At 31.7% G+C, this 14,974-nt stretch overlaps 1 protein-coding gene across 1 annotated transcript; it reads left to right on the top strand.

Annotated features, from left to right (window-relative positions):
* Positions 1-11,693: 11,693 nt before the first annotated feature.
* On the top strand, positions 11,694-13,668 carry LOC111036606. The gene has a single exon (XM_022318690.1). It carries the CDS (start codon positions 12,082-12,084, stop codon positions 13,498-13,500), a length of 1,419 nt encoding a protein of 472 aa, XP_022174382.1. The 5' UTR covers positions 11,694-12,081; the 3' UTR covers positions 13,501-13,668.
* The last annotated feature ends 1,306 nt before the right edge of the window (positions 13,669-14,974 follow it).

The raw sequence follows: 14,974 nt of genomic DNA, 5'->3' as shown, positions 1-14,974 counted from the left end.
AGCCCATGTTATTTCATCTATTGTATGCTTGACAACATGCACGGTAGGTAAAAATGGTAAGACGGATTCGACTTAAATTTAAACTATAAAAACAAGGGGATAATAAATATATTTTATTTTCTAAACGGACCGACTATAATATAAATTCTGAAACCTATTAGGGAAACCAACCTATATTAACCAACCTTATATATTTCTAAATCGTCGATTGGGTGAAAACTAACCATACAGTTACATACAAGCACAAATAATTGCATACATATTACATTAACACTCCGCAGTCACCATCGCCGTCGAAAGAATAAAAACGGTCTGAAAAACTAAATAAACCATAAACTATAAACACGCGGAAAGATATTATTGCTATTGTTGTTCTACTAAACACATATCATATAACAGTCGCAATAATATGCGGATGGTCTAAAACACCGTCATTATTACCATGCGACCACATGCATTCAAAATCACCCCTGCAACATATCAGTGTTGACATACATATAGGGCAGGGCACACCAGTCGTATTATGTTCGTCGGGCTCGGTCCGCAGCACAGACGGTACCATATGATATAATGTATATTATGATCGAGCACACACGCGCCCACCCACGTGTATCAGTGTGTCTGGGTCACCGCCATTACTGCAATCACCACTGCTACTGTAATATACTACAAATGCTACAAGTAATAGCGTCTACTACTAATCATGTGAAAACAGAGATAAACCCGTATTGCGTGGGTGGAGGCGGTGGCGGCGGCGTCGGGCACCCGTCAACCGAAACGCCAAAAACACAACGATAATATAATAAATTAACAACGTATAGTGATAAAATAACGTGTTCGTAGTCCTCGATCACCCATCGCCGATAATCGAAGTGCACACGTCAAAACAATATAATTTATCATAAAATAATATTATGTTATTAAAGGTAGGTACAGACGCACCCGCGAGTGTATTATTTTGCAGTATTCGTCCAATATATGTATAGTGGCCTGGAACGCAATAATAATAATTTATTATTATGTGGTCCGGTGTTTGAATCGAACTTTGTCAACCGAACCGAAAGCCCGATGGTTTGATTCGATGGTTGGATGTTGAGAAGAAATAGTCATTATATTTTGTGCATACAAAAGTATGCAGAAAAGTTTGTTTCGACACATTTAAATCTGAGAGGTTTAAATATTACCAACTAGGCCTCCGTGTGCCTATCGACAAATTTAAAAAATATTAAAATTTCTGTCTAATGCCAATAACTAGTCAACATATATTTTACTGGCTTGTATACAACCGAGTAATATTTGTGGCACAACTGTCTTTTTTTTTACTTACAACAGAACAACAGTGAAATGTAGGTTTTCTGTACGTTTAGGTATTTAAGTATTTTTAACGAAAAATATACTTGTTTTATCACATAGATTAGAATGGATAAAAAAAATGTATGGGAACTTTTAAACTATAAGTTCTTCTTCTAACCCAAAACTTATTGGATAACAAAACGAAAAACAGAACTAGTGAATCTGATAGCAAAAAAGTATACGAATCGTTTTCGACACACGCTATACGAACCTTGGCGGCAGAGTAAAACGCTTTAATTATACATATAAGTTAAGGGTAAGTTTTTTTCCGATTTAAACCTTTTAACATTTTTTTCATCACGCACGAAACGTGTCACGACACCTCTCACAACTCAAAGTACACTATGAACACATACTATAATTGATTGTGATGAATGATGATCATAAATGTTATATTATATTATTTTACGTGTACAATATTGTGTATAAGAACACATTATCGTTATAAGGTTTAGTTTTTTACTGATTTTTATTTTTTTATATATTATATTAATCGAATTTGATGATCTCAAATATAATGTTTCTAATATTTTTAGCCTAACCTTGTATAAACTATATGTATAGTAACAAAATGTTCAACATAACTTGCTTGCAGTAGCATGGCCAGGGGCCAGGGATGGGGGGCTTTGGGGATGAACTCCACCCTGCAAACAATAAATATTTTTATATTGGACTAAACTTTATTAAAGCATATTGTTTTGTCACAAATAACATTTATAATAACAATAATATATTATACTACAATGATGAATGATGATTTATTTTCAAATTTCCGAATTTGATTATTATGTTATCTCAAGGTAACATGTCCCTGGTTGGGTTAAGTTCCCGTAAATCGTCTGTCCGCCAATGCACATACGGCGTACTCACCACAGGTATACAGCAGACAGCTATTTACCTAATCTACGATATCGTCACCATAATTAAACCAAAAGTATGAAAATTGTAAAGATTAAATTAATCACAATCATCGTCACTCCCAATCGTCATAATAGTATTTAATTATATTATGCTACCTAACGTGTCGAGTGTCAGTGAAAATTAAAATGTTGTTAATTTTTTGTTCAGTTTTGGATTGTCAGTTCCAGCTAACGGAAATTATCAATAGTTGATCGAAATGTTTATCGGGTCTATAACTGGAGATCGTAGTAGTAACCATCAGGTCATTTTGCTAGAATACGACTTTTGGCATACTATTCGTCCACTGTTCGACCAAGCCACCCGGTTTTTTTAAAACTAATAATTGCGATATGATTATAAAGGTTCTCTTTATTAACGAGTGTCAATGAACAATGGTTATAAGTTGTTGTGGACAGAACATAATGCTACCCATTCGAGACACCTTAAAAAAAATATTTAACTTTGGCAACCCTACCCCTTCACCACCTTTCATATTTTCCCGAGTGTTTGTCAAGCAAACAACTTTCGGCACAAAACCAACAGGTCTATTTAATAATTATTAGTAAATGGTGTATTATATTTATGATTATTGCTGAGTGCTATAAATTTATTATTTAGCAGAAAAAAGATTTAAAATGTGCCTTGCTGAAATATAAACTCAACATCGGTAACAAATTCTATGTATAGACAGTTTTTGCCGAAATACGATGTCGTATGCATCATCATTCACCCACTTTATTATAAGTTGGCCATATACGTATATATATTATGTTTATAAATGTTCTGCAAGTATAGGTACCTACTAGATTACCACAGTCGTGACGCGATGATCCACTGGTGAAATAAACAGCTGGTGGACATAATTATAAGCCTATCGTTATTATTTACGGATTGGGTGAAAATGAAAGAAGGAATTCGGGAAAATGATATCGCAGAGGAGCAGAATATTATTCGCCGACCTCACTGGCCGACGGGCATGTGCATTTATACCTTCGAGTTTTCCCCCGTGTGCAGATTTTGGCAAAGGATAACGTTTGCAGAGGGTTTAGCCATCTTTGCACCGGTGTAAACAGTATACCTACGTATAGGTAACGCCATTATTGTCGTTATCGGTGGCTCGATCGTCCCCAGCTGACTACCCCTGGGATGGGTGAGGTGGTTGAGTTGTGAAGGAGTAGACAACCACGACACCTTTCCGGCCTTACAACTGTACGGTGTTAACATCATTATTATTGTATGGCCCATGACTGTTGTAGATGTGTGCCTTATTATAAGTTAGTACTTTCACCGAATTCGGTGTACGAAAATACGATCGTTTAAAACATTTTGAGTATAAAATAATATGCATTTTAGTTACTGAACGAGGGATATGTATGGATATTGATTTCACAATAACGTGTGCTTTTTAAAAAAAAAATTGTCTTCCCCATCTTTTGGACGAGTAAAAACCGAGTCAATCTTCAACTTTGAGTGAAGTTTCCTGTATAGAACCTTTTCTTTACTTTGAGAATCAAAAGTAAAAAAAAATTCAGTTTTTTTTCAAACAACCAGGAATAACAAAAACCAAATCGAGGAAAAACTAAAATTGTTTCGCTAACTCAGATCTCGACAAAATCGATTTTTGTTAATACCTACTAAAGCTTAAAATATAATACATGGTTTCTCCTAAGTCTTTCTTACAGAAACCTAAAAAACTAAGAAATACAAAAACACACATTTCTTTAATTGATTTTCCAATTCAAATTTTACTTGACTAATTTGCATTTTGTGTTCTCGTATTTATTTGAAGATTGCTGAGAGTTACCACTATCTTTCAAATATGAGGTAATTTGATTGTGTGATATGCACATGTGGGCCGCCAGATTCAATTTTTCCCGGGTTAGTCAGCGGACATCACACAAACAAATTACCTGATATTTGAGAGACAGTAGTAATCAGCGTATGTCTATCTGCTCCTGGATTTAAATTATTTTTTTGTCAAAAATATTGCATTTATAAGTTATAATAATATAATAAAATATTTTTTATTATTACTAAACCTTTCGGCTGTCTTTTTAAATTTATGTTATAGATTTGTTCACTTAATTATGAACTACGTTCGAGGAACTTTGTACATTGAGTTGTGAAGCTTGAACTATATATATTTAATATTTAATTATTTTAAAAACAAAATAATTTTGTCGATATTTTAACTTTAAACACTTGTAAAAAACATCATACATATGTATATTAAATATTTTTTAGTTGCTAAAATACAAACTGACTTGGGGTATTAAATTATCAAGCTTTTCGACAAAGCCTAAACCTTTTTTTATTAGCAATTTAAAAATTCATACATTTATGTATATATCTTTTATAGATTACATCTTAAATTTAGTTTAAAGATGTTTTGAAAATTGCACTAAATGTAGAGTGTAGATAGTAACACACACACACACATCATTATAAAAGCAACATATTCATCTCGCCGCTTAGAATCTAATATACCTATATTATGGCCCATAGTAAAATATCCTTTGGAATATAGACTGACAGAATGTCTCCGTACAGAATTGGTGTATCATAATATTGTTAGAATTTATTGTCGTCATCGTATTATCATACGGAATTATTGCTTATGAAATAATATGGTGTATCATTGAATTAAAATTACTGTTACTTACCTAACGACGAAAGTACACTCGACACCTACTATAGAACTAGTGAGTTCCTCGTTTTTTTTTTGTTTTCTCTACGTGCCACCGAAATTGAATCTAAGTCACCTTCAAATAATATTATCGATACTATATTATAATTTTCATCATCGTCTCGCCATCGGCCAAGTGGTCGTATCAATCTCTCATATTCCTCATTTGGTTTTTGACACGGCTATTCGCGTATAGGTATTTAACATTTATGCTATATTTTTCTGGCCATATTTCACCATTAGCCGCCTAACCTGCGAATAAGTATGTCACTGACTAGACTGAAAAATATCGAAGATTGACAAATGTTATCGTTATGACTTTTGCTAAGTTATTGTTATCGGAAACAAAAATATGCGATGATAGTATTATTTAATAAAACAATAATAAATTAAAGGATAAAAAAGGTCCATCTTTACGATAAATAGCGACACGTGCAGAACAGGGGAAGGGGTACAGAAAGATTAATTATATACGCACAGGATTGGGGTTTTGTTTTATGTTAGTTTTTTTTGCACCCTTAGTGAGAGGGTTATGGTAATAACCCTTTACTTTGTGAGTATCCCAAATTCGATAGAAACAAATAAAAGATTGTGTGCTTCACAGTATTATGTCACGTTTGAACGCACCACATCGTCGCTGTATTCACGAAATATATATAATGACCCTTAAATGGTTTAAAACAGACGGAATTTAATGATATTTCAATTTTATATTTATTTGTATACACTCTCGATTCAATGGTATGAACTGATTTCATCAATTTAATCATATTATTTATTTACTCTTCATTAAATGTATTCAACACCTCACTGGGTTTATTTTTATATTTGTTGCATTAGTTTACTTGGTTAGATCATTCAATATCAATTATTCCTCCGTAAATAAGCTGTTTTATACCCTTGACTGAATTGGTATCGAATAAATAGATTATGTTATTATGACTTACATATAATAGTGTCTACATTTCCAATCAGATAAATAAAATGTAAAAAAATACTCTTCGAAATAAAATATCTGAAAACTATATATACGTATAACTTTTCAATAACAACCAGAGTTGTAATATTTGCAGCGCCCTCTTGCTCTTCATAGCAATATTATAATAATTGATTGAATGCATATAAACTTGGAGAACAAGTTTAAGTACTAATTTTATCAAGACGCTATCGCACATATCTCGATCAACGCATGTAAATAAGTTATGTAATGTAAACAATAATAATATAAATGAAAGTATTCACATGTACACAATTTAACTTTACCCGGCATATTATTATAATTTTCGAACCGTAAAGTTTCTCCCATTCATTACAAATTGTATATCGTAACTACGTGATTATCGACGTTCCGTCATTTACATAGTTCTAGATATGAGATGGTAGTGACATTTGAGTAATTTTATGCATCGGCATTATACTGCGAAAAATTACTTAAAAACTTTGGTTTTTCTAAGATAAGCACATTTGTTTGGGAAGTGTCAACGAAGAATAAGGAAAAAAAATTGACGAAATGCCTAGTGAAAAAAAAACAGACAATGAAAAAGTCTTTTTTTATCGAAAGACGACATAATATTTACTATTATTATGATTCGGGAACCGTTATATAGTATCAAAAGTATAATATTATATAATTATTAGTGTTTATCTCTAATTAATACCAAACAAAAAACAAATTTAAATTTATAGAATTCTTATCGCTTGTTATTGCTTGATTGCAATCGCACTCAATAGGGTTGTGAAAAAGGTCGATCGTGCTCAATCGGGTTCCAGCCACAGTTTCTGATCTCTGCAAAAAACATACTATTCAAGCCCATGTAAAATAGCTTAAAATAATAATTATATTAAAACATAACTGGATATGAGTACAATACAATTTTAAAAGGACATTTAAACGTATAGGTTAGCTATAGATATAACTGGTATTATAGTGGTATTAGGTAATAGTATAGGTACGTATAAGTTTACTATCACACCGGTTAGGTGTTGAATAGTCGACGTGGATACCAGGTATTTAACTGTTCGTAAAATAAGTATTTTAAAATAAAAAGTTAGAAATTATTAGTCCATTTTAGTTAATAGGTATCTAATAAATAATAATACCAACTACAGTGAGTAACACTTAGTATGATCACACTTTTGCAGATAATTGTGATTATACTCATCGACTGATACCATGCGGTATTTATTTTCCGAACTTTGAAATCATTTGGTTCAGGTGGTTTTCCTTTTTTTTTAAATTCTAATAAACGGTAGATTCAATAAAATTTATCACTGGTCAGCGGTCATGTTTAACGTAACTTTATATCGTAAGACAATAAATTTGCATACCAATTTCGTAAAAGACCTGTAAAAAGTTTTGTTAGTTATGTAACTTACATAACGAATTGGGTCCATAACATTTTTAGGTATAATTACGTATTTAATTAAACGTATAATTTTCTTTATCTCAATCATCTATAGTTTTTATAACAATTGCCTAATAATTGACTTACCACGGACATGTTAAATCTGACAAAAAAACTTTCAATTTTGACACTATAAAGGTGATGGTGTAAAATATAAAGAAGAAAATTCTGCAGATATTGAGTTGGCACAATATATACTTCATTCCATATTGAATAGGATCGTTTACTGTATAATAATATCCAACATCATATTATAAAATTGCAATATACTATGTTCTTCGCAATAAACTTTTCCAACTTTTCTTTCTCCGTTTCTCCAATCACCGTTATAGTAATAATATATCATTAAACTTCAAACGTATTTGCATTGCGGAGGTTATATAATATATTATTAATAACATTAATTAATGTATAATAAATTATACGAGGGTTGAACACAAAGAGAAGATACAATTTTTACCCCCCTTTCCCATTTCTCAACACCACAAAAAAAATACTCCAGCCGCTATTGTTGACCCCTTCACCATAAATGTGGCCTCGCGTACGCCTGATTAAATTGCAATAATATTCGTTTTGGGCGTACCACGAAACTTTAAATATTAATAATATAATATAAACGCAATATTATATTGCTGACAGTTTGTTGTAGCCGGCGGCGGCGGCGGCGTCTCCGTGCGTTAAATAAATTATTTTCCGCAAAGTTTACAGTGTATATTATAGTCGTTACTCGTTCTCGACGAACGATAACTGTGCAACGGTGACGATGATGATGTATCCCCGATTTAATTTTTAAATGGTATCTATTGTACACAGAATATATATGCTGCGCCGTATAAATATATACTCTGCACAAGTCACCATACACCCGGAATTTATCGTATAATTACTGCTGGGCAAAAATAAACGATAATAACATAAAAAAAATTAACTTTCCAAAATAAGAACCCTCGTAATCATGGAGGATTTCCGGCTTGCTTAATGAATTAATATTTTACATTACACTTTGCGGGCTCGTTAACTGTGCGCTTCAAGCCGGAAAAGCGATGAGTAGTAGACGACAGCAGCCCCGTCTAGACGAACAATCATGTCTGAGCGATTTTTAGTAACTATATAGCCCGAGATGCGTTACATACGAACATGCCAAAAAATTATTTCGTCATTATTTCGTCTTCAACGATCTTGTATAATTTATTTGTCTGATAACACTTTCTGATAAGGTGGTACCTACGATACACTGCAGTACTGGATGGTCTGGCCACAAGTCTGCATAATAATTTCTAAGTGGATATGTATATGTGTATGCATATGGCATATCTGATGAGCGTTTAGTGGGTGCCACCTGAAATCGCAGGGGGTGAAGGTGCATACCCTGCAACCCCCCCGGACAAGCCTGTGCACTGGATGCAGCACTCGGGCCGGACACGGACACCACCACACCAATTTTAATGTTCTTAAACAAAGCCAAATTGCTTATAACCAAATTGTACAAAAAAAAATAAATTGTAACTAATTGCTATTGTCACCAATGTTAATTACTCAGAACAATAAAAAAAAGTTTATATATCATATACTTAATACCTAGGTATCCAATTTGAGCTCTCCAATTTCGAGCAGAATCCGAAATGATGACTGCGAATTGAAGCGATCATCTTAAAATTATATCGTGCCGTGATAAAAAACCACGATAAACGATATTATTATTATTGCTGTATTGTATTATACACATTGCACAATATAATAGCTCATCATATAGTTTTATTAATAATATATGCTCATCGCGGCCGATCCACTGGAAATGGAAAACGGAAAATATATCACTGGCGAATAATAATCGTGGGGATGGATAAACCACCCAAACACACACACACACACACACACACACACACACACACACAATAATATTATATTGCGTTTTTTATTCGCGCAGAGGGATTTCGCGACGGTAAAACAATACACCTCGTGGGACTGGCGTTCCCATATAATATGTATAATGTATATTGTGCGCATCGCAAGGTAATATATTATTATTATTTTTATTACGATAATATATTATACGAGAAACGAATGTGATGGTGATAGTAGTAATAATAATATATTATTATTATTATTATTATTATTATAACGCGATTATGATCGGAGTCCGATTTTTCGGTGACGGGGGCGGTAAATTATTCGCGTTTGGCGGGTGTAGACAGACGAAATGACGTTCTCGCGCGTATATTATAATATGTATATGTGTCATCATAATACATCGTCATAGGTAGGTATATAATAATAATGTTATTATAATATATTGGCCGTAGCGCACATAATAATATCATACGCGTAATTTATTCGACCGACCCATCGGCTCAGTAACCACCATTCTTCGACGCATGTTAATATTATTAGTATAATTAGTAATATTATAATATTATAAGTAATATTATTTTAATATAATGATAAATATTTACGTAAAATCTATATATTATATTACGCAGACCGTTTCGGAGTATCTGAAGTCCAAATAATGAAAGGCCTATACTGTACCCTATGGTTGGGAGAAGCTCTTTTCTCCACTATCTCATCTACGGATTTAAATTCTAAATCAATTTGTTATTTTAATCATCATGTACGATCCATAAAAATTTAAATGTCTTTTTTTTAATAAGGATAAGTATGTAATAAGCGTATTAAGTGTACTATTAAGCGTATTGAACGTATTAAGAGTACCTAATAAAAGTCTATTGGCAAAAGTACATCCGATACCTGCAATGTTTATCGATTAAAACATTTTGAAATACCTACTCGTGTACAAATTAAACCTCAGCTCTTTAACATATTATATTGTTATAGTACCATATAATATTTTATAATTTTACAACATGATAAAATTTATTTATAGAAAAAAAATTAGTCTGTATTTTGTTTGGTGTTTGTGTTTTTCGTTCACGTACAGTGAATAGTAGTACATTATACAAATGTAATAATGTTTAGTAATAATAATAATAATAGCAATAATAATGATGCATTTTCAGTATAAATGTATTGTGATCGATAACCACCTTTGATAAAAACTAAAATTCATTCATTAGACATTTTTTTTTTTGTATGTTATCTACATAGTTAGAATAATAATATGCTCAAAACCGGCTATAAACAACCAATACAGTGGGATAAATTCTAACTCACTGCCAACCAACCTTACCAATCTAAAGGATTTATGTTAAGAGGATATGTTGTATACTATACTATTTTCGAACATTTTTTAAATAAATTGGACCTACTATCAACCTTAAAAGTTAAAAGTAAATTAATTTTAGTTTTAAGATATTACATTTTTTAAGCATATTATGAGTTACATATGTTAAGTATTACTATTTAAAAATTTTCATCAATGATAAGTAGGTACTAACACTGATTTTAGAAATACATTGAAATATGTGAAGTCTATAATGCATTGAATCAATAGTTGAAGTCTGCAAAGATGTAAGTTATATTGTCTATGGGTTTTTGGTTATTATTCGTTTTAAATATAATTTGCAATGTTGAAACTTTTGTGTTTTTTTTATTTTTCCATATTCAAGCGTGTTCTATCGTGTGCAAAAAGGCGAACCGTAAGATAAAAAAATAATAATAAAATTCAAAACGGTGGAACATAGGACGCAGGTTGTAGGATCTTGTCCACCCACCTCACTCTCACCAACGCATATAGGTACAATCACACTATACTCGTCCACGCATATCATCTAAGATGAGAAGTAAAAAAATATAGATACCTACCTATATAAAGCATATAATATGTGTGTGTGTGTGTGTGTGTATGAATTGTATATTATAAGACGTGGGAGAATGCGAGTAACAAAAACTTTTCGTCGGAAATTGTTTCGCCGAACGAGTCGTTAAATTTGGTTTTCCGCACCGAAAAAACCGGGTTCTGGCATTTGATTCAAATGTTTTGACGTGTGCGTGGCTTGTGTTTTCCACCAATTCAGCGTCGTATTTCCATTTTTACCGTTATTATATAACCCTACATTGACTTTGTCGGCACTCGAATCATACTGATATTATATAGATCGACCGTGCGTCCGAAATTACGTAAGGTTCCACACCGCCAACGAAATAAAAAAATTAATCCATAACAAACACAATTATTACGTCATTCATTTTATTTATCTTAAAGTTCACCATAATAATTGGCAAACAGAGTATGATATTGTTATTGCTCATCATTACATATCTATGTTATACACATCACAGTCACTTGTCAATATCCCACTCAAATTTCACCCCTCACCCATCACTGGCAGTTGACGCGGCACTGTCTAGGATACTTCCGGTCGAGTGTGTGCGAAAACAAAATATAATTGCGAACTCCGGATATACCCGGCTTGTACTCCCACGGATGGACAGACGAGAAGGGATAGCTCAATGAGCGGTGCAACTCGTTTGCGCACAATCTACATTTTTTACCTAGATATCGATGACTCGTTTGCGCACAACGAAATCAGTCGTTTACCTGTAACGGACGACTCGTTTGCGCACAACATAAACACTGAGTAACATATATTTTATATTTTTAAATTTGGACTTACCTAAAGTAATTGAATTATCGGTAAAAATTATCAGTACAAATTACCAGCATATCAATAATCAATATATATCGATTTAAAATAATCGTCGTGTATTAGGAAAGCATAATACTTTTAAACAGTCGTTCGCCAGAAAGCTGTACTATAACAACTGACTATATTGACTATGGATATCGAAATTTGTGATGTTTTTGAAACGCGTCGAGGAAAAAAATGTTTAAACATAGAAAATTATAAATTTAGAGAATTCCGAACTTTAAAATCTGGTGATAAAAATTTTAGGTGTACAAATAAAAATTGTTCCGTAAGTGCTGTAGTTAGGTTAGTTAATGAATCATATAAAATTTTAAAAATTACAAACACGCATACCCATGACGAGTACGACGACCGAACAATTCATCGAGAAGTAGTAAGAAGCAATTTGAAACGTAGAGCCGAAGAGGATTTACATATTAAACCAAATAAACTAATACGCCGGGAATTGAAAAACAACGAAAAATCTGAACATCTTCAATATAGCGATATGAAATTAATTCGAAGATCCATGTATGAAAAACGAAAAAAATCCTTTCCAAACATACCGAGATCTTTAGAAGATGCTAAAAAACAATTAGTTGATGATCAGCATAATATTACTTACAAAGGTAATAAATTTTGTTTCGTTAGTGATGATGAAAATATATTTATATTTACATGTAAACAAAATTTGGAATTGCTACAAAGTGCAGAACACGTTTTTGGGGATGGGACATTTTCATTCGCTCCGAAATATTTTGTTCAACTTTATACTATTCACGTATTTACAAACAATTTTTATGTTCCTGTGGCATTTTGTTTTTTAAGTAACAAACATACTGATACTTACATCAGTATGTGGAAAACATTACAAAATATATGTATTCAAATTACTGGTAATATAATAAATTTAAGCAATTTTCATGTCGACTTTGAAAAATCTGCGCATAATGCAGTATTGCAAATTTTCCCTAAATGCAAAATCATGTGTTGTAACTTTCATTTAGGGCAAAATTGGTTTAGGCATATTCAACAACATAAATTATTATCGAGCGAGTACTTAAACAACGACTCAGAAGTTGGAAAATGGATGAAATGTTTTTTTGGATTAAGTTATTTACCCCCTGACGAAGTTTCCGATGGATTTTGTGATCTTATGTCAATAGCACCAAGTACTACGTCTAATATTTCTATATTTTCCGATTATATTTTAGAAAATTACATAACATCGGACAGCAATTTCCCTCCAACATTATGGGCTTGTGAACCTACTAATAATCCTAAGACTACTAATGGTGCCGAGAGTTATCACAAACAATATAATAGTCAGTTTTACACTGCTCATCCGCACATACATCAAGTAATCGACGTCATTATTGGAATTCAAAGTGACACTGATTTAAAAATTAATTCGATAAACAATAAAATCATAAATTTCAAAAGAAAAGAGACAATTAATAAGGAGATACAATTGGAAAACATTTGGAATGAATATAAAAATAATATTATTAATCGTTTAACTTATATGAAGAAAATCGGACTTAAATGTCACCATTCTAAATTAGTATAATTTTATAACTAATAGACTACTATTATTACTTATTAAACCTACAATGCATGTTTTTTAATATATTTTAATTTTTGTAATATTAAAATCATTATTTAAACCTAAAATATGTGTGCGCAAACGAGTTGTGATTTTGTGCGCAAACGTGTTGTAAAAAAGGTAAATGTGCGCAAACGAGTCGCACCCGATCTAAGATTGAGCTCTGCAACATCTCAATGTATATTAATGGAAACAATAAAGCTTATTGTATTTTCACCCAATTATCCGAAATCCTAAACAGTATACCGGATACACCGACAGTTACTAGCATTGTTCTAAAAAATAAAAATTAATTTAACCTCTGAGTTCCAACAGCCATATATTGTAGGTAAGTATACTGTCTACCTCTACTTATTAGTTTGTCAGGCCCTCCGTGTTGTGTTTGTAAATTCTTGAAAAGCTGGTGATGCTATATTCACGCTGTCATAGAAATAAATTACGAATGTACTGACAAGTGTAATTAATTAGGGCCTATGTATTTATAACTATAGTAATAGATTTCAACTAACTTTTGTTCCATTCAATCATTTTACACATTCATTTTTAATATTTATCAAATGTTAATACGTAGATATGTCATTGAATCATTTGAGTTTAATATAGATTATAATTTTTATTTTTATTTATTGGTTAAAAATCAACCTCACATTTTATTAGCTTTACAAGTGTTACATTTTAACATTTGAGGTTATGGGTATAATATTGTTTAGTATATATGGTGTTATACCATTTAATTTTTTTTTAATATAAAATTATGTTTTGAAAGTTTGAAAATGGACCAATTGCTTGGTACAGGTTGAGATTATATTATCATATATTATTCTAAAGCCATAATCTATAATAATAGGCCTATAATTCCATCCTGGATAAAATATTTATTATGAAAAGAATAACTATATTCAATTATATTATAAGGATGTATTATAAGGTATAAGGTACCTATTGTAGTACACAATGATTCGTAATGCTATAATATTACATGTCTTAAAAAATGTATTAGAAAAAGGAATTATGTTCAGTCATATCAATACAACAATTATGAGGGACTCAGACTACATTTATTGTGTGAGCAAAAAAAAAAAACACCACCAATCAAATATACTCCAGGAATAAGGAAAGATAATACATTTATATAAATGAAATTTGTAAGAGTATTTAAATTTAAATGCACCCTGAGCACCTTCACGTTGTCTGTTTACAACTTAGACAAGTTACACCATTTCACATTATTTTCCAACTGATATTTATTCAAATATATTTGTTTTAATCTTGCAATAGAAGTTTTTTTATTATTTACTTAAATTCACCTCGTTGACTTAATTTGTATATATTTCAAGGTCTTGATTTTCTCTCGAGTTCCTTCCCGCTAGAATACACAAATTTTCGGATTCCGGTTTGCAATATTAGTAGGTACCTATTATATATTTACATTTTATGG

Source organism: Myzus persicae, unplaced genomic scaffold (genome assembly GCF_001856785.1).
Source record: "Myzus persicae strain clone G006 unplaced genomic scaffold, MPER_G0061.0, whole genome shotgun sequence".
NCBI classification, from domain to species: domain Eukaryota; kingdom Metazoa; phylum Arthropoda; class Insecta; order Hemiptera; family Aphididae; genus Myzus; species Myzus persicae.
The sequence above is the reverse complement of the archived record's forward strand: the minus strand, read 5'-3'. Positions and strand labels throughout refer to the sequence as shown.